Source organism: Mixophyes fleayi, chromosome 10, assembly GCF_038048845.1.
Source record: "Mixophyes fleayi isolate aMixFle1 chromosome 10, aMixFle1.hap1, whole genome shotgun sequence".
In the NCBI taxonomy this organism is placed as follows: domain Eukaryota; kingdom Metazoa; phylum Chordata; class Amphibia; order Anura; family Limnodynastidae; genus Mixophyes; species Mixophyes fleayi.
This window is the reverse complement of record NC_134411.1, coordinates 8,350,841-8,376,357: the sequence shown is the minus strand read 5'-3', so window position 1 is coordinate 8,376,357 and position 25,517 is coordinate 8,350,841. Positions and strand designations below refer to the sequence as shown.

Genomic DNA, 25,517 nt, shown 5'->3' with positions numbered 1-25,517 from the left:
CTATACAGTCGATTTATAGATACTGGATGCGCACTGGTATCCTAATTACTACATCTTTGGAGATATTAATGTCCTGATTGAGACGCTGTTCTGGGAATCATATCCACTAATAGATGCCAATTTTGGTGCGGATGCACATTAGTCCTATATATTGGACTGAGGGATAACGTTGGTACGGATCGAACAGGACTATTGGAGATTATTGCTATGTAATATTCTCTTGTCTGTATCATTTTTATGATGATCAATTGTATTTTCCACAATTATTGGTTAATATTTTGATGTGCTAGCACTAGTTTAATCATATGCATGCCTGTTTATATTCAATCCGAATTGACTAAGATTTGGGATATACCGATATAAATATATTTATATATTTTTCATCTTTGCAACAGCATCTATTTCAAATGGGTTTTAAATGTATAGGAATAAATAATGTGTTTAATTTTATCAGCGCTGCCACATTATTTTTATGTAAATAATATATCGCCCATTTGATACCTACCAGAGTTGTCTTAGGCACTGTAGATCTGTCGATGGAAGCATAAAGATGATGTTCTATGAAGTAATTCAAATCAATATCCACCAACAGGTTACTTTTTTCAAAAGTCTTAAGTTTATATAGACTCATTTGTGTTGGGCAAATTGACTGAAGCAATTGTAAACAAGGCCTGTAATATCTCCCTGCGAGGTATATCTCCTGCTGCTGCAAGTGGAAAGGGATCTATGTTTCAATGAGTTTGGACTCTCCTTGGGCCTGAGTCATTAAGGAAAGTAAGGCAAAAAAAGAGTAAATGTTCTCTAGGATAAACCATGTTACAATACACTTTATTTTTACACTGAAATTTAAAGTTGATCTAGGACACGCCCCTACACCAACTATAAATCTGTCCCCACCATGTTCCCTCCAATGGAACATGGTTTTGCCCAGGTGCAGAGTTATTCCTTTTTTTATGCTTGCTCTCCTTAATGACTCGGGCCCCTTATGTTTTACTGAAAAATACTAAATTTTGCGCTACTGTTGGGAAATGTCTATTTTCAGTGTAGGGTGTTTGTTAGCACTACATCTCATGAATGCAGTCTTTGTCCATCTTTTCTCTGGAGAATTTAACCTTTAACATAGAATGAGGTGCGCTTTTCCACTATTAGTGGAGGTGCCCATGGCAGATCCTGCAAAGAAGGAAAATAAAGCATTTGGGAAGGTAAATATAACAAGTATTGCATTATAAATAAACCGTCTACAGTAGGGAAAAACAGAGCGCGGGAAGACATAAGGGAGATATAAATGACCTAAACACGCCACACCCAATGCATGCCATGTGAAAATACAAGAGGATAAAGCACAAGAGTGTCAATCGTGTGGAAAGTGGTATGTTCTAATGTGGGCCCTGCCATATACCTGGATATAGTAAAAAAACAAAAACAAAAAATAAAGGACAAATGGCATTAATGGCTAATAATGATTGCTGGATCTTCCGGATAGCCGGTTACATTTTTCAGCATAATATAAGTAAATGCAATATGACACTTTCCAGAACACAATCCAATTGAAAACAGTTAAGACATTAGAAAATATGCATCTCTGTGGTCTTAACATTGTTAGTGAAAACGCCTTATAGCTGAGTAGTTTTTATTCGTTGTTTTTTTTTTTTGTTTTTTTTTTTTTAAAAGTATTAAGAGGACAATTGGGGTAAAAATGGATGTTCAAAACCAATGTTGAAAGAGCTGGGACTGCATACACGTCTATCTGGTATAAGTAGTAATTCTTTAACTTCATTCTTGTGCTTGTTGATCTCATGGCAGAGGGAGTCGTGAGGCTTTAAGAAACCACTGCAACAATTGGAAGACTTTGACATTCATGATCCCTTGAAATCTGTGCCATTCTTGTGGTCAGTCTTTCTATTCTGTGCAATTGTTCTCCATTGTCAGCTGGCTGCTGAATTAGGTTATTGTTCCACTTTGTTGGTAGCTGTTGAGTCAAAAAAAAAAAACCTCTCCACCAGACAGGCTGTAATATCTGCCATTACGAATCAACATACGGAAGTATAGTACCTACAAGCTATGGTTTTCTCTCCATAATGTTGTCAAGATGCAAAATGCACTGGCAGAGGGGTCTGCTGGGATAGTCCTTTTAAAGAGGTTTACCTCGGGTGTCTGGTACAGTACAAGTCCCTGGATGCATATCTGTAGTCCTCCTTTGGTATCGTCACTGCCTCCTTGGTAGCAGTAGCTGCTGCGAAAACATGGGGAACAAGCGCCCTGGCTGTGTTGTTAGCAGCGAGCATGAAACAAAGGAAAATTGCCAGACTACACTCAACTGCTCCAAGCTGGCAGATAACCGCAAGAGTGCCTGTGTAGTGATAGTCTTATCTAGAATCAAAATAGAAACGCCATTCGGTTAATATAAATGGTAAAGGATAGTTATGGTTGCCAGCAGCAGTGTGAAGATAATGTTTCATGTTTGCAGTTGTCAAGGGGCTGCTTTATTACTTTATTATTGGTGGTTGATAATGCTGCTACCGTACAATAGCCACATGCTCTTTCCCCCACTAATTACCACAACTGATCTCATTTGGGCAGGGACATCTTAATAAATTAAGGATAATGCTACTTTTGAAATGTTTCTTTAACCTTGAATTGGTGAAGACAACTCAGTCCCCAGGGCCACAGTCCCTGGAAGAACTTTACCCATAGGGTATTGCCGCTTGATCTTCTAGATTGTGTTGTAGTTTGTAAATGGTATCAGCTTGCACCTGTGCTGTTCTATGTACGTATGACTCCGTACCACATTCCACTCCTGTTGTTCATTCACCCAATCTCTAGTGTCTGCATAGATGTTTCTGTCCACTGCAAGATTATCAGAACACCCTTTGGTGGGGAGGGATTGCAGATATTGTATTATTTCAGTACTCTTTCTTGCACTCTCTCCCCAAATAATCTTGTTCTGGTGGGAAAGCCATCCTAGATGTCTCGGTGGGGTCTATAATCCTCCATCTCTTGTGGTCAAGCAGCAGGTCAAATCTGCAGTGTGGTGTTAGGTGGACTCCTGGGATTCTGTGCGGGATCATCTTACTTTCTCCATAAAGCTGTTTTGTTTTCCATTGGGCTCAAGCCCTACCCCCTAAACATATTATAGATGTGTTCTCCCAGTAAAGTTCTATAAGTGCCAATCATTAGACCGAGATTAAATATACCAGTTTCAGTAGGTGTTTAATAAGGTTTGAGAAAGAGAAGCAGGATTTTTTTGTAATCCTTGGTGTGTAACTTTCACGCTCTGCAAGGTGTGACATTCCACAAAATATTGTATGAAAGTGAAGAGACCATCTCGTGCTAATTATCAAGTGTCCAAGTTAATGACTTTCATATTTAACTTCCACTTTAGTCAGAAGCAACATTCTCCATAATTGTAGCTCCTGATTGGTAAAATGGTAAAAACGTGGAAATCAGGGGAGGAACATGTAACGGTTGTGCAGCTTTAAGGTATAAAGAAAAGCAGGGGGTGAAGTGTGGTCCCAAACTGGCATCCAAGAATGGTACAGGATCAAAACATAATCTTAAATCATTTTTTCATATCAAGAATAGATTTCTTAAAGTGCATGCAGCAAGGAATTTGTTCACGCTTTTAAAGTGACAGAAAATAGAATTATACATATATTATTTTTTTAAATTTCCATGCTATTTATTACTTGTTCAATGTAGTTTCGAAAGAACTGCGTACACATACTGACCTATTGAAATGACAGAAATTGTGTAAAATATATACTTATTGAAAACCAAACAGTCAGTAAATCATTACTGTCCTTTTGGCGAACACACATCAGTGGTGGAACTACCATTGATGCTGCAGGGCCCATAATGGAGATAATGGGGCCTGCTGCACGGGGAACTAGCGAGCTGTGGGCCCTGGTTCCCTCTTAACCTGCTTCTCTGCACCGGGGCCCACAGCTCACTAGTTCCGCCTCTGACACACATGACAGTGACCAATGCAAGTGCTAATCTAGAACAAGGTTTCTCAACCCCCTGACAGGTTTTCCAGGTGAAAAGGGGAATAATTATACCACCTGTGGATCTGTTAGACAATGTGTCAGTCAGTAATGAACACACCTGTCCTAAAGCAAGGAAATATGGAAAACATGCACTGTTAGGGGTCCTGAGGACCAGGTTTAAGAGACCAAGATTTCTCAACCTTGGTCCTCAGAGCCTGCTTAACAGTTTGCGTTTTTTCAGATTTTTCGTCTACAGTAATTAGTGACTCATTTCATTTAAAAGACCATTATGTGGCACTAATTATTTCCCCCTATGATCTAGAGCGGTATTCCAGATCTCCCAGAAGGAGTCTTTTTGCAATACCTCAATTACACCGGGGTTAATGTTACATTATTTTGGGTTTAAGTTTGGTAGCATATTGGTATGAATGTTTTTATTTTTGACATGCGATGCTTATACACACTTTGTTTGTTTGACTCCTTCAGTTAATTGTTTTTTTTAGACTTTGCTCGTGCCAGGACATGACTTAAGCTGCCTGTCCGGTCACATCAGTGGCAATATAAACAGCTGGTGAGAATCTGCATGCAGGACTTTGACACTTCCCTGACCTGCAATTTGCGCTGCCACTCGTGTGAACAGGAGACCGGTGCAGACATGGATATCAACGACTCTGATGCTTGCATGATTCTTAGAGCACTTGGCTCCCATCACATTCCATCTGGACCGTGGTGTGACCATATTCTGCAAAAAATCTGAATGAGAACTTGAGGTCTAGGTGTTTTTTGTTTTTTTTTTTTGTTTTTTTTTAGTGAAATTATTCCACTACTGAAAACACATTAAAAAATGTTCAGAGAGAACCGGATGCTGATTAAAAAACTGGCCAAGGGTCTGTTAAACTGAGTTTAACTGGACAGATGGCACCTTTTCAAGTTTTGGCTGATATTTCATAACTCCTTTGGCTGAAACAGCAATGTTGAAGCTGTAATTTAATTAACACGTGTAATTTATAGGGCTTTGTTTCCTAAATGTTTGAGGAAAATTAAACTGAGAATAAATTCATGTATGTATGTATGTCCATTTTAATAATGTACTTGAAAATGTCAGAATAACATTTTCATAAGTTATTACAGTTTTTATAATAGCTAGTCAGAATACAGTTGTCCAATGCTTATTAACTATAGTAATGACCGGTGATTTCCATATGCCATTATTACTAACCAGGACATTGCACCAACATATTATGCAATGCTTTACAGAAAATCAGCATTCACGTTTTGTCCCTGACCCAGTGGAGCTTACAGTCTAAAGTCACTAACTCTCAACGACCCAGTATCATTAACGTTCCATTATATGTTTGTGCTGTGGAGGGAAACTAGTGCAACTGGAGAAAACCTGTGTAAACACAGGGTGAACATACAAGCTCCACACAGTGCCCTGGTAGGAATAGAATATATTGTTCTAGCCCTGACAACAATGATGACCACTGATTCGCCAACTGTGGCATGCGTCAAGTCTTTGATAATATGGCAGTCTTGACGTTCTGCTCAATGCCTGGATCGTTATTTATTAATGATGTGTACAAACCTTGCCTCCAGCCAGGAACTAATTAATTTGTATTTCACTATTCAAGGTTGGTGTTTTGTGCCTGTGTGCGTAGTTACTGTTCCCTGTCTGTGTTTGAAAAGCCATGGTAGTTCTGTCCCATTAATCATCATCTTTATCCTCTGATTCTTGCACTGTCATTGCAATTTGAGTATATTTCTTGACTTTTCAAAGGTAGCTCAGTGTAAAAAGGCAAGAAGTAATCAGTGATTTACTAACTATAGTTTCTAAAAATGATATGCCACCATAGTGTATCACCTTTTATTGAGCATTGAGCATTGACCCGTCAATATTACTAATTGGAAAATCATTAGCCACTCTGCTCTGCCCTAACCACACACTTGTCTGCCCACGCCGCACCCATTTTGTTTGGGGCCATTCCTATTTGCATGCCACAAATTGGACTTTCATGCAAATTTGGGATTCTTGGCATTACATTAAAGAGTCTGTCTTTTGTAATGTTAATGTGTACTTCCTTGGGTGCGTTGAATATGATATGATCGTCTTGTGGCATGAAGGACTAATATTGACAAATTTATATTTAAAGTTTCATTTAACTGGACAAATCCTTGAGAATCAATTAGTAGTCATTATCTTGTATTAAAGATGAAAGCTGGAATATTATGATAAATTAAGAACTCTTTACAATGATGTACATGATCAAATGTCTCTATCTGGAACAACCTGTGTGCTAGGAGGAGCGCTGTGATACAGCGGTACCATATTATCATTGTGGAAGTAGTTTCCCTTACCCTACCCTACCCTTTACCCCTTCTGACTATGTCTTTCAGGGTTTAAAAAAGGCTTTTCTTCTATTACTGCCTGATTATGTTGAAATACTTTTGTATCGTATTTATATTAGCTTTTTAGTTAAATTATATATTTTAAAAGAATATTGACATTTTGAACCTGTATTAACAAATAGAAGGCATTGTTTATTAATGTGGAAATAAGTAAGACTGGTGGGTAACCTAAGTGGAAGCTGTTTTTTGAAGGACTTATAATTGTTACATTACAGAGTTGTCCCCAGAAAATTTTGGTGGTATTAAGAAGTAACCGGGTGGGGGCAGTGTAATACTTTGCAATAATATTGAAAATTGTGTAGGTTATTGCCCACACCTGCCAGGACTGGTCAGACTGGTGGTCAGTGGTCTAACACACACTGCTGGCTGTAGTGCTCACATAGTGCCTGTTCTAATAGGAGAAACAATGGTTTATTCTATTATAATATGACTGTTGGGCTCCAAGAGCCGTTGGCAAAGTAAAACCAGCCGGGTGGAGCACCCTGGAAATAGGTGCTGGGGAGAACAATGTGTTTACTTTTAATCTAAAGTTGTCATAACAGCAGGCTCTGAATTGGCTACAAACCTGATTTTATCTGCAATATAGGTGTGAACATCCGTATACAAAATACATTGGACATGGATCCTGGTGCTCGGGTTGAGCTAGGATCAACTTTGACATTTTTGCTGCTCATCTTCTCCTCCCCAGCACTACAAAGGTCCATAGTTCCTACCTCCTCTTACCACTGTGTCATTTGTATAAAATAAATGGTTTAAGCCAGTGGTTCCCAAACTTTTGCAGGTCACGGCACCCTTAGAGTCTCCAAATTTTTTCAAGGCACCCCTCCAAAATAATTATTGAGCAGTCCTGTTTTAGAAGTAGTTGGGTCAAAAAATTGTAATAAGTATTTAGGTCACGACAAAAATACTTATTTAGTTGTATGCAAAAATGCCCCTCTGCATCCAGGGACACTGCCCCCTCTGCATCCAGGGACACTGCCCCCTCTGCATCCAGGGACACTGCCCCCTCTGCATCCAGGGACACTGCCCCCTCTGCATCCAGGGACACTGCCCCCTCTGCATCCAGGGACACTGCCCCCTCTGCATCCAGGGACACTGCCCCCTCTGCATCCAGGGACACTGCCCCCTCTGCATCCAGGGACACTGCCCCCTCTGCATCCAGGGACACTGCCCCCTCTGCATCCAGGGACACTGCCCCCTCTGCATCCAGGGACACTGCCCCCCTCTGCAGCCCTCTGTCACTCTGCAGCCCTCTGTCACGCTGCCCCCCTCTGCAGCCCGCTGCCACACTGCCCCCCCCCCCCCGGTACCACACGGTCCCCCCCCCCGGTACCACCATCCTTTTCACTCTGCCCCACACCAGACATAAAAAAAAGAGAAGACAGAAACTTACCAATCCGTCGGGCGCCGGGACCCAGCAGCCTCCTCTCTCCCGCAGCTGTCACTGAATATCGACGTCAGTGACAGCTGCTGCGGGAGAGAGGAGGCTGCTGGGTCCCGGCGCCCGACGGATTGGTAAGTTTCTGTCTTCTCTTTTTTTTATGTCTGGCCCGCGGCACCCCAGTGACAGCGCCGCGGCACCCCTGGGAGCCGCGGCGCACACTTTGGGAACCGCCGGTTTAAGCACTTAAAGTTAAAAAAAAAAAGAAAAAAAAAAGATATGGTGATTGAAACGAGGGGTATTGTGCTGTTCAGTCAAGGCAATTACCTTAGGCGTGTTCCATGTTTAGAAAATGGCTTAGTTCCTTTTTCCAATGATAGCGGTAATCTTGATTAGTATATACTTAATTTACATGCACTATAAATAAATGCATTGGAGAGTTGATATCATGGTTTTCATCTACTTAATTTTTAAAATGTTTTTTTCTCTCCATTTTTTTAGGGGATTTCATTCAGGTCCTCTGGAGAGACGCCACAGGCATTTTTGGAAGGGTGAGTATATAGAAAGTGCGCTCAAAAAAAGGAATTTGAAATGTAAATTTGGATTGGCCATTTAATCAGCCTTCTACATTGCCTTGGAGTGAGGCAAAATATAGAAACGCCACTTCTAGAGACGTCTGTTAAGGGTTGTTGGACAGGGCTGTTTTTCCCATGACGTGAAAACCTTATATCAGCTGGCACCAACCTCTGGGCTGCAGATACCACGTTCTCTCATTGTCTCCTGGCCCCCATCATGTTGTTCTAATGACTGCAGGAGGAACATGGTGACTGACAGGGGGAGATGAGAGGGAGAGGAAGTACTCTGCGTGATGAGCACAATCACAGATGTGTTGGACATTCAACCAGTCGAGTCTTTTGAGAACCTAGATTTATTCCTGTTGGCTAGAGAGTGGTGTAAGCTCTAATCATGATCACCACATAGAATTCTGGTAAGTACCAGAAATGGATCTCTGATCAACCTAAATCATGCTTGCCAACATTCCCGGAATGCCCGGTAGACTCCCGAAATTTGGGTCTGTCTCCCGGGAGAGCTGGCAAATCTCCCGCATCCCACTGCAGCCACCACTAAATGACGTGATTCGCGGTGAATCGCGTCGTTCGCCCCCCCCCCCCCCCCCCCCGAGACAAAACATCATTTTTGCCGCGGGGCCAAAATGACGCGATTTGCCCTGCCCTCCAGTCACGCCCATCTCCTGGAAACAGATTAGAGAAAGTAGGTAAGTATGACCTAAATCTTCTTGCCTAACATGCCCAAGATTAGAAACTTACCCCATGTTACATGGTCAATGTAACATGGGAACAATTCAGTGTTATGTAATCTTGAAAGTAGCTTTCACATTTAACATTGAGTGAAGTCTTGTTTGATTTTGGAATACTTTCATTTTGGTAGGTATTTAAAAGTTTACACATGTGAAAGCACTAACCGTGAGCACTAACAAACTGCAAACAGTGTCTGACTTGTGGATATGGCTTACTGCTTATTTGTACTTTTTTTTTTATTTTTTTTATATATAAAGTAATTAACTCCCCCAGTCTGTCTCTTGTCCAGTCTGTCTGTCTAGTTTTCAGGAGAACAGAGTGCTAACACAATGAAGACATGAGAACATCAGATGCATTTTCTCTTGACAGTGCTAATGGAAGCATTTCTCCAAATCAATATGCTCTTTGGCAGGTCAACCCATTTAAAAGGCATGTGCCTGTTATTTTTAGCTGTAGTGGCCCAATCCTCCCTGCCTCCTCTAATTGAAAATCCTTCGATCGGTCTGGAGAAATGTGAGCAGCTACTGCTGACAGGACAGTAGTTTGGCATTTTATGTACAATCGGTATCAGCTCCTCCTGACCTTGCAGAAGTCTGTCACTCCGGTGCACAAAATATTACTAAGTAATATTTCTAGGACACAATAGAAAATAATGAGCTGATCCATGTAAAATTAGGGAGAACTGTTCTTTGTTTTCCTTCTCTTCTTTTAATGCAGCATATGCTCCTGCATGCATAAGATATATAGATAGATCATCATCAGCTATTTATATAGCGCCACTTATTCTGCAGCGCTGTACAGAGAACTCACTCACATCAGTCCCTGTCCCATTAGAGCTTACAGTCTAAATCCCCTAACATACACCCACAGACAGAGAGAGACAGAGACTAAGGGCAATTTAATAGCAGCCAATTAACCTACCAGTATGGTTTTGGAGTGTGGGAGGAAACCGGAGCACCCGGAGGAAACCCACGCGAACACGGGGAGAACATACAAACTCCACACAGATCAGGCCATGGTTGGGAATCGAACTCATAGCCCCAGTGCTGTGAGGCAGAAATGCTAACCACTGAGCCACCGTGCTGATTGAATAAAGTTATTTATTATTATTATTAATTATTATTATTAATATGTTCCCTATATTGTGCTTGGTATAGTCAATAGGGGAATAAGTAATAGCTCCATGTTTAAGGATGTTGTCTATATAACATAAATATTGTCTGGTCTAAATTGCAGCACTTTTGATCTTGGGACAGTCCATTTGCTACTGGGCGCCAAAAGTGGACTGACCGTTTATATAGAATACTGAGGAATCTGCCTGTTTTGTCACAGTCCTATATGTGGTTTCCTATTTATGACAGCTGCTTAATGTAGGTGGGGTGTCAATCCATGCTTGCCTACTCTCCTGAAATGGGACTCCTTAATTTTGAGGAGTCCTCCATGAATCCCAGCAGAGCAGGCCACCCTCACGGGTTCCTGCTTTCTTGTGAAGTGCTTGGGACATGGCTGAAACGAACTGCATGATTGCGCAAAGGAGGAGCGGGGTGAGGCTGTGTGGTGACCCCTAGGCGGTGGTATATAGACACGTCAATTTAGACATGTCTCCTTCCTGATGTCATCTATAGAATCCTATGTGCAGAATTTTGGCAGAATCATCTTTCTCTAGTGAAAGATTTGTGTAGTGGCATCAACATGCTCACCACACTCCTGAAATTAAACTGTAGAAAGTCTGCCAGCTTTCAGTATATTTACTCTGAGTGGTCACAGAAGATTAGTGTAACTGGATTTTAAACTCACGCCAGCAGCTAATTTAAATAATGCTTAAGATATTTTAGTAGGAAGATACTATACAAAGAGGGAAGCGACACTGTTTCGTAGCTGGGTACTACCCAAGACTGGTATGTGTGTTAATATCTTTACATTATAATTAAACATTTACTTAGCAGTACTGCTTATGTTCTGTTTTTCTAAACTACATGCCTAGAATACTTAGACAGCAGGAAGACTGCTGTGCAAAGGAAATTAAAAAAAAACCCAAAAACTCCCAAAGTTATAACTTTATCCTATACATCTTCTTTTCATAACCTCTTTAAAATATGTATTTTTACTATGAACTGTTTTTTTAAAAGGTAACTCATATTTTATATTTATTTTATTTAGAGGTTTGTGCTAGAACAGGCAGTTTTGCAGCAATGTTCCAGAATGTTTAAGTTCCACTTCTTTCTCCATTCTTCATGTACAGTGCTGTAAATAATTTTAAAAAATGGGCAGCGTCATTACCCTAAACGGGCAAATCCTCAACATGCCCCAGCGGTAGACAGCCTGGGCTGGTTTCCACTATAATAGGGATACTGTGAGTGTGGGTCTGTGCAGGGCTGGTGTTTTAATCTCCTCGAAGCTACCAGCCTTGCATTGAAAAACATTGGGGGATATATTTACTAAACTGCGGGTTTGAAAAGATAGAGATGTTGCCTATAGCAACCAATCACATTCTAGCTGTCATTTTGTAGAATGTACTAAATAAATGATAACTGGAATCTGATTGGTTGCTCTAGGCGCCATCTGCACTTTTTCAAACCCGGAATTTAGTATATGAATACAACCCAATACTAGGAGGTGGTTTGTTGAACAACATGAAGAGTTCCACCCTATTTATCAATAGGATCAGTATTTGTGGCTACTGGCATATAAGGAGCATCCTTAGAATTCCCCACCATCTTACTGTAACATTTTTTTTTGTTCCAGAGTTTACAAGATTCACAAGACAGAGGCAGAATACAAAGAGAGGCTTGTCAGGTTTCCTCTCTTTACAATACACCAGGAATTTAAAACTTGTAGGAGCAAAATGTGATAGCCATAGGGAATTCAGGATCTGTTTTTTTTTTTTAGCGAGACAGTTCATTAACCTGTTAAATGCTGTCTCATTTGGTCATTGTTCTTATTCAGCATAAACACGGGGGAGGGGTGCTCTGCCTGGTGGTGTTTTTTTTAACCCTTTGTCATCCAAGAGGTGTGTGATAAGAGATTCTTTTTAGGGGTAAAACCAGACTTTTCTTAATCTGTAAATGCTGGTAAGTGCATTATTTGCAGCAGTCCCAGGTTACTATGGGTATTGATCTTGCTAGTCAAGGTCCATCAGGAGTCTTTTATCCTCAAAAATATAATATAATGTGATCGTTCCCATTACAAAAACCGCCTACCCTGTAAAACGCACAGTGGAGCATTACAGTGGAGCAGTTCTCCACAAGTAAAATAATGAGTGTTTGTTGTATAGTATTGAGTCGGAAGCTTTTGATGACTGTTCTATTTTAAGTATTTGGTCGGTCTTCCAGGACTTATTTCCTTCACACGTTTACTGCACTGAAGGGTGGTCTTTCTCACCACTGGGGCATATTACATGCATGTCTGCTGGAGAGGAAACTTCTCTGGTCCAGCTTCCTCCTCTGAGAAAGATTGTAAGGAAATGACCTTTGTGATGGGGTTGAACATAGGTCTACTGAGACCGCTTTACCGAGACACTGGATTGTGCATTTTGCATTTATTACAAACCTATTCTAGAAACTGCAGAGGATAGAAAACAAATTACTTGAATTTGATGTGTGTATTGTCGTTTTTTTTTTTTTTTTTTTTTTTTTTGTTTTTTCAGATCAAAATGGTATTGTCCATTTTAACTGTCATATTGTACCCTCTTGGGTCTCCTTACAGTACTGTACGGGGAGATGTGCTCCTACGCTGCCTAGCTTAATTAAATGTATTTTTTTAAAATATTTAGCTCTTGGTAGTAGCCTATTTGTAAATGCGTATAGTAAACAGTACTATATAAAAGAGGGACTCCCCCTGAAACACATTGCCTCCCTTATTTTCTACAGGGTGGAGATGATACATTTCTTAAGTTAAATTTTCATTAAAAAGTCAGTTTGGGTGCGGTGTTGTATGAGTTCATTCTCTTTCATAAATCTTTAAATTTTTGGGAAGTGTGTAGTTGTATGTATTGGTTACTTGGCATTGTAGTACATCTATATTTTAGTGTAACACATCTGATTTCTAAGCTTACATCAAGGTATTATTAAGAATAAAATGTTCTCATTGCAAACCATGAGCCTGCCCACTCCACCGTTAGATTTCTGAGCTAACGACGCCAAGTTAACATGTCGTTCCTCTGCATAGGTTTCACTGTATTCGTCAGGTCACAGCCTAGCCAGTGTAAATTAAAAAAAAAAAATTTGATTATGGAAGTAGCTGTTTTTTGTTTTTTTTTGTTTTTTATTTATATAGCCCAAAGTGAATCGACCTCATCTAAAAGAGAGGCAGTACATTGATATATATTTAAAATCCTTTAAACTCTGTTTTTAGCCCTATTTGTCTTATTAAACACTTATGTCTGCAAAATATTTTAATATTGTAACTTGTTAATAAAGTTTCCTGTGTAATTTTTTTTTTTTTTTTTTTTTATAGGGGGGCCTGGACAATGACAGAATACAAGCTGGTGGTGGTGGGTGCAGGAGGCGTTGGGAAAAGTGCTTTAACCATACAGCTTATACAGAACCACTTTGTTGATGAATATGATCCAACAATAGAGGTGAGACTCGCAAAAATGTTGAATATTTTACATATAGCTCCATTTGTATTACTGTACATGTCCTCTATTTCACATACCTACTCACAGAATTAAACCTAATTTGTTAACTGTAGTCTATGATAAGATACACCTGGTTTCCTCATGAGTCATTACCAGGAGAATGTTACAGCAAGTTTGTGACTAACTACTTTTTGACGAAGAATAACCATTGACAGCAGCTTATCATTAAAAATCTGAACAGTTTGTTAGAAACGGTCCACTTTAGTCACTTGAATCTCACTTTATTTTTCCCTTTTTATTTACAACCAGACTTTTTTTTAAAATAGCATCTGGTTTATTATCAGATGAGTAGACATAGCTAACCTAGTGAAAAGATCTGGGGTAAGATTCAAGTATTAAAGGGGTTTCCTCCCGCCGCCATGACAGGCTCATTGCAGGGCCATCTTTTCCATTGGGCACGATGGGCAGCTGCCTGGGGGCCCCACGGGCAAGGAGGCCCCATAGGCACGGCTCTTAATGAGAATAAATAATCCTGCAAAATAAAAAAAACCTGCACAAAAAACCTACAAGGGTCACTGAGCAAGTACATCTATCTATCTCTATCTCTATATATCTATATCTATATCTGTATATATCTATATCTAGGGGCCCTAGTGCACGGCTTTGCCCGGGGGCCCATAATGTTGTTAAGATGGCCCTGGCTCATTGTGGTATAAAGAAGCCACGGAGAGCCGCTTTGGCTAATCATTCTCAAATCCAGTTTCTCTTCTGGCTACCATAGAGGCTAGTGGTCTGTGGGTTGTAGAGCATTAACAGTAATTACAGCATCGGATGCATTGATTCTGTGATAAAGATGCTACTTTATATCCATCTCAGACGACATTAATTTGTTGTTTGGTTCATGTTCATCTTAATGCAAAAAGAATTTTTTTTCGTTTTAGAATATATATTTTAACAGGCATATATTTTATTTTTCTCGATTACAGTTGGAGATGCTCGAGCTTTAAGAAAATGGTTCATGAACCATTTCTTTGAATTGACTTTGCAACAAATTTGCAATCTTTAGTTAAAGTTTGAGCTAGGCAAATGGTTCCTACCATGTTTGGACATGTTCATTCTAGATCGTGCTTAATGGCTACATTGTATAGTGTGATTTGACAGTAGTTTTCTATACAAACTTTGAGCAGGAACCAGGAATTTTTGCTGTTTGATTAAAAAAAAAAAGTTTAAAGTATTTAAGATGCAATCGCAAACTTTAAACCAGAATTAGGTTTGAGGCCCTCAGAATGGATTATTCCACTGATGTATCACCCTTTCTGTAGAGGAGTGCGTCCTTATGTTGTTTTAGACTAATTAAAATTAAAAAGCCTACCATTAGTGTAATTGAAAATCAAAATATAAAATCATAATGACCAGCTTTGTAGTGTTACAATCCGGGTGGTGATGGGGTGAACTGAGAGGGCAGAAGGGGGCAGGGTACGACGAATCGTGGCATTTTGGTGGTGCAATGATGCAAAAAGTAATTTTGCCAGATGGAGGGGAGGGACGGGGCCCAAATGACGCGATTCGACACCAATCTAGTCATTGAGGCTCACATCACTAGGAACTGGGCAGGATGAGGGAGTACCCAGAATTCTGGAGTCTCCCGGACGTTCTACAAGAGTGGGCAAGTATGCAAAAAATCCCTTCAGCATTGTAGTGTTGTATGATACTAATATCATATTTAAAGAAATATGTTCTGCAATCTCTGTATTTGTACATTAGTTTGCTCACAGAGATATTTTGACAACTTATAAAACGTCCTGGAAATATATCCTTACGCATTTTCTGACTAAAAACCCCACAGCTAAGGGGGTCATTATTCATGTTCTGAATCTGAAAGACCGCTGAGAAAAACTAAATCGTGTCCCCAAAGAAGTTATGGGAAAAAGTAATACAAATGCATAATTTAGGAAAAGGCTATGAGCACTTGTGCAGGTAACATTGTGGAGGGGGACACACAGGGCCTCATTTAGAGTCGGACGCAAAAAATCAGTATCGCGCATGTGCAGCAAGCGCCCTATCCGCCTGCATCTTGGGCGCAATTTACACTTGCGACCGCTTGTGGCTCACTACGAGAGAGCGGGTGGAACGCGGAATTGTGAAGGCGTGACCCTGTAAGTAAATCCTAGTCACAGTGAAGCGCAGATGCAACACATGTCAAAAAAGGGCTAAAGCTGTGTGGCAGGAATTAGGTGGTGCAAGCAGTTAGCTAGCTGCAGGAACTGCTCGCAGCTCGGAAGGGTATTACGAGTGGGATGCAACTGGGGTTGCTTGCCAATCATAATACCCTACCAAGCTGCGACACACTCCCATTCTTGCATGTCTTAGGCGCACATTGCGTCCGACTCTAAATGAGGCTCACAGTGTTTTATTTAGTTAATGCCTTTTATTTACATTAGCAACGTCTGTGCTGGTGATGATCAGCAGCAAGAATCTTGCCAAGGATTCGAGCACCCGCAGCAGATACCTCTTGTGGATGTCCCGACCTCCAAATACACCTCAAATATGTGAACACAATTTACTGTACTTGCCCTACGTTGAAACGCCCTTTTCTTCCCCGTTCCACCTCTAAAGAGGCGCAAGTCAGGGATATGCTAGTAGTTTAATGTGGACAACAGATATGTATTATTTTTTTTTGTTCATTTGCAGAGTGCAAAAAAGTGTATTTTACTCTTAACAATTGCCCTTACGTTCAACTTTACATGACCCTCTGTATGTGTAAAGTCAGGACGACGCTACCTGTGGGTCTGGTAATCTGCAGAGGACATATAGTTATTCTCCTAGTGCTGTAGCTGAGCGAGGAGATTCGTAATTTAGCAAAATCTGTCATCTTCTGATACTTGCAGTACCGCCGTTAATGAGGATATAACCGGGCTTGACATACATTAGTTTAACGACTAATCTGCATCTAATTTAAAGCATGCATTTTATAAGCTAATTCTCTCACACATTATACGAATAAAAACTCAAGTGTGTGCGGCAAAACACAGTGAATATTAATTGAGAAAGCGGCCTCTGCAGACAGAAGGTTTTATGATTTGCAGGAAGGGGTTGATGGAGAAAACAGTCAGAAATCTCTGCTGTATTGGAAGGTTTATTTTGCACGCGAGAGGATAAGAACCCTGTATGTTAAAGAAGTAATATTATAAAGAGCCAGGCTTTATAAACGTAACCAAAATGAAACTTTGCAAAGAAAGTGTCACATGAGAACAGTAGAATTAAAACCAATTAGCTTTAACAATTAAACAGAAACTAGGCTGATGTCAGATTGTCCAGCTTGTAAAGTTCTAGCATTTAAATGTCTCTGTGTACTAATGTATATTTCTAGAGCAGAATGGTGCAATTTGTAATTCATCATCATCATCATCTATTTATATAGCACCACTAAGTCTGCAGCGCTGTACAGAGAACTATTGGTTATTACAAGCAGCACAGCTCTGTTCATCATCTGTCCATTTTTATTTTACATTTTTGAAGATTTTGGGTCAGGGTAGAGGTGTGAGAACGAGCTGCTATATTATTATTGTTATTATTATTATTACCACGTTTGATTACTCTCCTGGAACATCTGGGAGTCTCCTAACTTGGCAGTAGGTTATCCCCCCCCAAATTCACCCCTCCTTCTTGTAAAGAGGTTCTGATAACACAATTCATGGTGTCGTAGCCCTGTGTCATTACGTAGCAGGGGGAGGGCCGTGATGACCTTTGGACCTCTACCGGAGGGGAGGTCCACAAACCAAGCAACTATGGCGTGTGCCCCTGTACTACTCCTCCAGACATGCAAATATGGGGGAAAGAATGGAATGCACGCATTGCCTTAATACACAAACCCCATACTAAAATCTCCCCATGCTTAAACATTGAAGTGAATGGGGAACACCCCTCCCCTGTCAGGATGGTATGTTCACCTTTATTTTTATTTCCATGTCCCACATACAATATGTAATATTGTTTTGGGTAGGAACTGGTTTAAAAACATATGTGTTTCTTCTTATTTTCGTGCAGCTGTACGGGTAGTTTTTTTTTTTTTCAATTTCTGCTTGCCCTCACCTCTGCTTTTATTTATTTGAGCAATTTATTTAATTCTTTAGTCTACTGTTTTAACTCAGTTGAGGAATTGTATATTTAAATTCATACTACTTTACATCCCCTAGTCAATGTGAAGGATAGGAGGGGTTTTTGTATTCTGAAAAATTCAAAAGAATTTTCAGAAGCCGTCTAAGAAGACATTTATAGCCACCAGCATTTTACATTCCGTCACTAGATGGCGGTGTTTAAAGCTGTGTAAGGAGTTTGGATTCTTTTCATTCAGGTTGAGTGCATGTAGTTTAAACCATTTGGATGCAGGAGGTTACCCTTTAAAGATGACCGTATGATATACTGTATGGGCAAAAAATTTATTTTACAGCAGACCGTGAATCGTACAACCCCATTCTTGTTTGCAAACCATCAATAATCACTGGAACATCCTAGCTGTAGTTTCCGATGGCTTCAGGCCTCAAGGTGAATGTGGTGTTCTAAACAAAAATAAAATTTCAGTGAATATTCCCTGTCGTACAATAATTATTATTTATTATTATTATCTTTGATATATAAAGTGCAAATATATTATGTAGCAGTTTACATTGAGCGGGTCAAATACAAATATAGAATTACAATGACGAGAAACATAAGGTGAAGATGGCCCTGCCAAATGAGCTTACAATCTAAGGGGTCGCCCTTATATTTGAATTTTCCTATAGGAAAGTGAGTCTTCCATACTGAAGTATTAGGGTAATTATATTAAACAGATATAGTATTTTTGTACTGCGCAGTACCCGGGTGTATTTAGTCACCTCCGGAGGCTCTTAGAAGAATGGTCTTGCTACCACATTTCCTGGCTATGTGGAGTAATAACCAACAAGATGGAAATCCTCCTTAAGCTAATGTACCTCTTCAGCACCCGCCTGGATGTGATCTTCCGGCCCTTACTCCAAGATTAGACACCCATTGTCAGAACGAAATTCATTCATGGGGCCTGGGGTTACCCACTTTTGATAAGACATCAGGGTTTTCCCGGGGGGCTTTGTGGAATACAAGTCCAGCGGCCACTCTGTGGATGAATTTTCAAGGGCTGTTGGGGACCCTTTCTTATTAGGGGTTGCTGTAATGCAAAAGAGAATCTGTCTGCAAGAGGTTTCCAGGTATTCTATTATTTTTTCTTTTTATTCGTGGAAGGTTTAAGCAGTACTGACTGATAAAAGGAACAGAGGAATGTGCTATTGTGGGCATGTACGCAAGTACTTAGTGGATTGGATTGGTATCCAAAGTAGATGCTTCAGCACCTCTCATGTCTGTGGTATGCGTAGCCAATCACACTAAACTTCTGGTTCTGTGTTCAGTTGCATGTGACAATGACTTACACCAAGCAAAGGCAATGTTCTGCAAGCTCAAAGGTGTAGGAAGTATTCGGCATCTGGGTCCAGAATCGTGCTGCCAGTCGCACTAGGACATACCTCATACGTGTGAATTAAACACCATACAGGGTTAAATTTAGAGCAGGAGTTCTGATCTTGACACCAACTAACTGTGCAATGGTCAGCAGACTATAGCAAGAGATTTATCTAGTCTGGCGAAATACATTTCTGGATAATGCCTTCACTGTGGTTCAGGGGGCAGTGAGCATGACATTCTCTGTAATCAGGCTATGCTGTATGCAAACACACGACTTCTCGGTGCCTCCTGTTAGGGCTAGGCAGCACTTTTAATTGTGATAAATTGTTTAAGATAGAATATATAATCTGCACCCAAATGACCTTGATGGGATTAGCTACTTATGTGATTGAAAATCAGGCACTTATGCGACAAACCAGCAACATGCTTAGTCGGTTTGTAACTATTTACAGCAATAAGAATCGCATGTCTCACAGAAACCTAATAGGAAGTAGAAGACCAAGCTGATCACGTGTGAATGTTTGCAGCTGCACTGTTATCCAATGTAATTGGTAGCAATTTTATTCCCCCCCAACTAAAAAATTGCTCCTGCATTCATGTTCCCATTTTGATCCGCATGGATGTGCTATAAGGGCATTGTGGAATGACTTCTAATCCCCTCTAAGACGTCAGATCATTTCATAAGCTGCATCTTGTTTGGTAACCACAGTTACAATATCTTGTAATCAAGTGGAAGAACAATACTCTCTGATTTCGGGCAGCAGGGCAATTAACTCCGTGCCAGATTGCCTCTCTGTGCAAAGTCTATATTTTGGTTTGTGTAACGTAAGATCTTTCCCACACGCTAACACAATGGTTGCGGCAAATCTATCAGACACATAAAGCTTTCTTTTAGACCTCTACTACAACCAAAGAGCATCTTTGCCCAATAAGGAAGTCACATGCTCAGGGAAAAGTGCAGGTGTGCAAATCTTCGTTGAACTGGGTTCCCTGGACAGACTGCCTTTCTTCCTGTCGGCTCTCTTCTCCTCTCTGTCCCATGCAGACATGTGTAAAAAAAATATGTATTTGGTCATAAAATTATATAATGTACTTTAGATACATTGGGTTTATCATAACCTTCCTTATTTAAACTGTGGAAGTACTAGAATTTTATGTGTACTTTTGATACATGTTTAGATGATATATGATGCACATTGTTCTAGAATTTTGAGTTACTTGTAAAAGAAATTATTGATCTCTTCAACTGTTATTATACTCGCATCAATTTTGACAAATGCCAGATGCCCTTTGAATTAACTTCTGTGAACAATAATAGAATAGACTATACCAAATTATGTCATCCAAAGAAGATGCTGCACGACTTCATATAAAGTAGTGATATTTGTCACAAAGACATGTTTAGGGTTACAAGACCCTTCGTCAGGTGTAAAAGATAATTTAACATGTAATTGAACCAGCGTTGTTATTCATCCACCTCTCACCAGAAAACTTGAAGGTGGTATCATCTATACAGAAAAGTAGAAAACATGAAATTAAGAATCGTGACAATACAAGTTACACAAATATCACTCATAATGCCAGTGCTTAGTAACAATATCACGTGGCCTAAACCATGTATAGGTGATATTATACAAATACACACTTTCATCTCCTTATTTCACAGCAATAATCTTAATGTAGAGCAACTAGTAACTGAGAAAAATAGAGGCACAATCTCACCATCATGTGTAGCTATAAATCCTCTACTGAATTCAGGATGGACATCTAACAGCAAAAACAATTCTAAAGGGTATATTTACTAAGCTGCGGGTTTGAAAAAGTGGGGATGTTGCCTATAGCAACCAATCAGATTCTAGCTTTCATTTATTTAGTACATTCTGTAAAATGACAGTTAGAATCTGATTGGTTGCTATAGGCAACATTCCCACTTTTTCAAACCCGCAGCTTAGTAAATCTAGCCCTAAGTCTGTTACAGGAAACAATTCACATTAGTCACATCATTGAGCAAGTTATGTCATTCCTTATGCTATTGTGGACACGTAGCGCTTAGATATAGGCAAAAAAAATATGAATAACTTTCTTTTTTTACTGTCTGAATCTATTTGGCAAATTGCAAGTATACAATTACTGCTTGTATTTGAACAGTTTAGAAACAAATGATTGACCTTTTTAAGTCATTTATTTTATTGAGTCGATCTGTATCTATTCCAGTAATAGAGCATGGAATCCTGCATCTATTATTATTATTATTATCATTTATTTGTTAGGCGCCACAAGATTTCCGCAGTGCCGTACACAAAGCAAACAGTAGACTATACAGGGTATAACAGTACAGAACAATAAACAAAAATACCAATGCTTCAGAAACTCCAGTTAGGTCAATGCAGTAGAGGCGGAGTAGAAGAACAGGTGTGGAGACAAGAGGGAAGAAGGCCCTGCTCATTCGAGCTTACATCCTAAGGGTGGGTGAACGAAACAGACACAATTGGAGGAAGTTGAAGTGTGGGGAGAGGGACCGAGAGGAGAGAGGGTAGAACGTTTTGGAGGAGATGCGGGGTTAGGTAGAAGGTTGGGAGGCTTTAAGGAACAGGTGAGTTTTGCGTGCTCGTTTGAAGGAGCACAGATTAGGAGAGAGACGGATGGAGCGAGGGAGGTCCTTCCAGTGGAGGGGGGCGGCACGGGAGAAGTCTTGGATTCTGGAGTGGGAAGTGGTGATAAGAGTGGAGGAGAGGCGGCGGTCATTAGCTGAGCATAGCATCTATGCTATCAAACAAACCTGGAGCCCTGCGGGGAGGTGCCTGGGTTGGGTATATAGAGTGCAAGGGATCGTAGTCCTGTTTGAGTGTAGACTTCCACAAAATAAAACCATAGAACGTGTTTCCAGTGTGCCCTAATCTCTCTCCCTCTCCTATTCCATGCTGCAGGATTCGTACAGAAAACAGGTGGTCATCGATGGAGAGACCTGTCTACTGGACATCTTGGACACAGCTGGTCAGGAGGAATACAGTGCAATGAGGGATCAGTATATGAGAACAGGAGAGGGATTTTTATGTGTATTTGCCATCAACAATACCAAATCGTTTGAGGATATTCACCAATACAGGTGTGTGCCCAATGAGAAGTGACATTTTCTATCATCACTTTCTGTTTTTCACAATTGTTTTCTTGGTTTGATACCCAGCCCACACCAGAGAGTGAAGTGGCTCCACTGTTAGAGAGCAAGCTCTGTAATTGGCTCTCTCGGAGTAGTTTCAGGACTTGTCACTCGCACCTGTGATTTGAACCTGGCTAATTTGAATATTTGCTGTCCTTTGTGACGTGATTTGGTAGTTGTGTGGAATTTAAATTATTTAGCAATGTTTTACAGTAATAAGGAGTCAAAGACACAATAATGTAATGTTATGATGGGAACTAAAGGGCTACAAGGTCCAGCAATGTGGGGTTGCCCCCCACTTCTGGGGTTCCCTCTGCCGCCCTGAGGTCACTTCTGAGCATGTGCTGGTCCATCCGTGCACAGAAGAATGGGGCCCTTATTCCCGTCGTGGTTTGGGGATCTTTATTGTACATATTTGTGAAAGTTACACAATGCCTTCGTAGTGGGTACACTTGTACTTGTTAAGTGGTCTTTACAATGATCGGATAAAATTAATGTGTTCTCTTCATTATTTTAACTAGAGAGCAAATTAAAAGGGTGAAGGACTCGGATGATGTCCCCATGGTGTTGGTGGGGAACAAATGTGACCTCCCAGCCAGAACTGTGGAGACACGACAAGCTCAGGACCTGGCCAGGAGCTACGGCATCCCTTACATTGAAACCTCCGCCAAAACTAGACAGGTAAGTGCAGAACATGAAGATAAAGAAAAAATGGGTTGTGGTTAGCATTGGTATATTTTGAATTTATTATTTTTGTACATTGATAAGTGTTTTTGTTTTTTAACTTTGCCTTTCTTCTAGTTTCTCAAAAGATCAGAATTTTTGACGAATATCTATAATATAAATGTCTAGTGGCGTGTGTTAGTCTGTGTGTGTCTGTGAAAAAAATAAAACCAAGCTGCAGCGCCACCTGCTGGGCGGAGTTATACACTGACCTACTAAATTGTTAGTGTGTGTGGAAAAAAAAAATTCAGAAAGGGCTGAAATTTGGTATACTAAGATGTTTTTAATTTGTTAATTTAATTTGTTAAAAGTGTTTATAAAGATTAAAAAAATATATATATATATATTTCTTGAAGGAGAAGTGACAGTTGGGAGTGGTTGGTGGTTGAGGCCTGGGCTATGGCCCAAATGCATGACAAGAACCTTTTTAACAACTTAAGTAGCTTGATTTGACTAGAATGCATGAGTATCATGCACGTGTTAACTTGTGTGTGTGTGTGTATGTATGTATGTGTGTGTGTATATATATATATATATATATATATATATATATATATATATATATATATATATATATATATATATATATATATATATATATATATATATATATATATATATATATACACATACATACATACACACACACACACACACACACACAAGTTAACCCGTGCATGATACTCATGCATTCTAGTCAAATCGAGCTACTTAAGGTGTTAAAAAGATTCTTGTCATGCATTTGGGCCATAGCCCAGGCCTCAACCACTCCCCACAGTCACCCCCGGCAACCACCAACCACTCCCAACTGTCACTTCTTGAAGAAAAATATATATATATATATAATTTTTTAATCTTTATAAACACTTTTAACAAATTAAAAACATCTTAGTATACCAAATTTCAGCCCTTTCTGAATTTTTTTTCCCACACATACTAAGAATTTAGTAGGTCAGTGTATAACTCCGCCCAGCAGGTGGCGCTGCAGCTTGGTTTTATTTTTTCCACACACAGACAGACTAACACACGCCACTAGACATTTATAATATATATATATATATATATATATATATATATATATATATATATATATATATATATATATATATATATATATATATATATATATATATATATATATATATATATATATTTTGCCATCAGTTCCAACTCCCTACACAATTAACTTCAATTACTTGAGATCAGGACTGGAAATAACATACCAGGCTGAAGAGTCTGACAATTGGCTTGAGTGAGCCGTGAAAGTTTTAAGACACAATAACCCCATCTATGAGCTGTTGCAATAGCTGTTGAAGCCGCAGTATTAATGCTGATTAGTGTGTAGGTATATTAACAATGCACTGACACTACAGCATTAGTGGTATCCAGTCGCAAGGTTGCGATTAACGGTTAGCAGACATCATCCTCTCCGCCATTTTAAAGAGGTAAATGAAATTGATTTGCTTGTTCCGTATTACAGAACCGTCAGAGTATCAGCTACATGGAGAAGGCCCCCCATTCTGGTTAGGGAAAGAGCACTTGCTGCTTTGAAACACTTTGGTTTTTTTTTGTGTTTTTATCCAACCACACACTTCCAATTGTCTGGTTTCTGTGTCCGCTTCCTGAGGGACTTTTGGCGCCCGCTTTCACCTTTGTATATACTTGTTGGAAATATTGCATTATCTCCAACATTCATATATCTAGTTTATCTGGAATACTTAAAGCTTTCCAGATACTATGATTCTGTCATTTGGACCACCGTGCTTAAAATGTACAAAATAACATGTAATATTGGCCCCTGTTTTTCTGATACTGGCCCTTACATTCTTAAACATTCAGCAGTGTTCCTCTAAGATTAGGAGGAGACACGGTGATCACGGCTGTGCATATCACTTAACCAAACAGTAACCAGTAACCGCAGCAATCATTTAACGTTCTGATCTTCAACACTTTGATAATGGACCTGATTTATCTTTGAACACAAGCTGCGTTCTTAGAATGAGAGCGGAACGTGTGCATATGTGCGCCCATATTCAAATCCAAGCAGATGTCAAGATACGTTTCCATTTGAATTTAGGTATAACAGCAGACAATCCCAATCTACCAAAATATAGAATCCACGCAATGTAGCATATAAACACATTTAATAAACGTCTTAAAAACAAACATACGTTAGAACAATTGATATCAGTGCACAGATACTATCAAAGCAGCTCAGTGAAATATATAAAAAATACTCTCATATTAAAAATTCCACTGTAATTCCTCCATAAATCAAAAACTATGACCGTCAAATAGTCTCTGATTGAAACAAATGTTTCAAATTGTTAATATCAATAATAGTATGGAGTAGAGATATATTGTATGTGTCTGAATCATTAGCAGCAAGTGCCAGATCCCAGCAAAATATTCAGATATTCCGTTCTTTATATCCTGCAGTATTATGAACTGATAGATTATATAATAACTCTGGATCTTCTCATTCAGAAAA

At 39.7% G+C, this 25,517-nt stretch overlaps 1 protein-coding gene across 2 annotated transcripts in view; it reads left to right on the top strand.

The window, feature by feature from the left end:
- Nucleotides 1-25,517, top strand: part of HRAS (HRas proto-oncogene, GTPase) — a 54,155-nt gene that overhangs the window by 16,227 nt on the left and 12,411 nt on the right. The window contains exons 2-5 of one of the 2 annotated variants that reach the window (XM_075187807.1): nucleotides 8,275-8,324; nucleotides 13,548-13,671; nucleotides 22,074-22,252; nucleotides 22,825-22,984. In XM_075187807.1, coding sequence (XP_075043908.1) covers nucleotides 13,561-13,671; nucleotides 22,074-22,252; nucleotides 22,825-22,984 — 450 coding nt within the window. In that variant the 5' untranslated portion in view covers nucleotides 8,275-8,324; nucleotides 13,548-13,560. The remainder of the gene's footprint in view (nucleotides 1-8,274; nucleotides 8,325-13,547; nucleotides 13,672-22,073; nucleotides 22,253-22,824; nucleotides 22,985-25,517) is intronic. The other variant, XM_075187808.1, reaches the window with a different exon arrangement.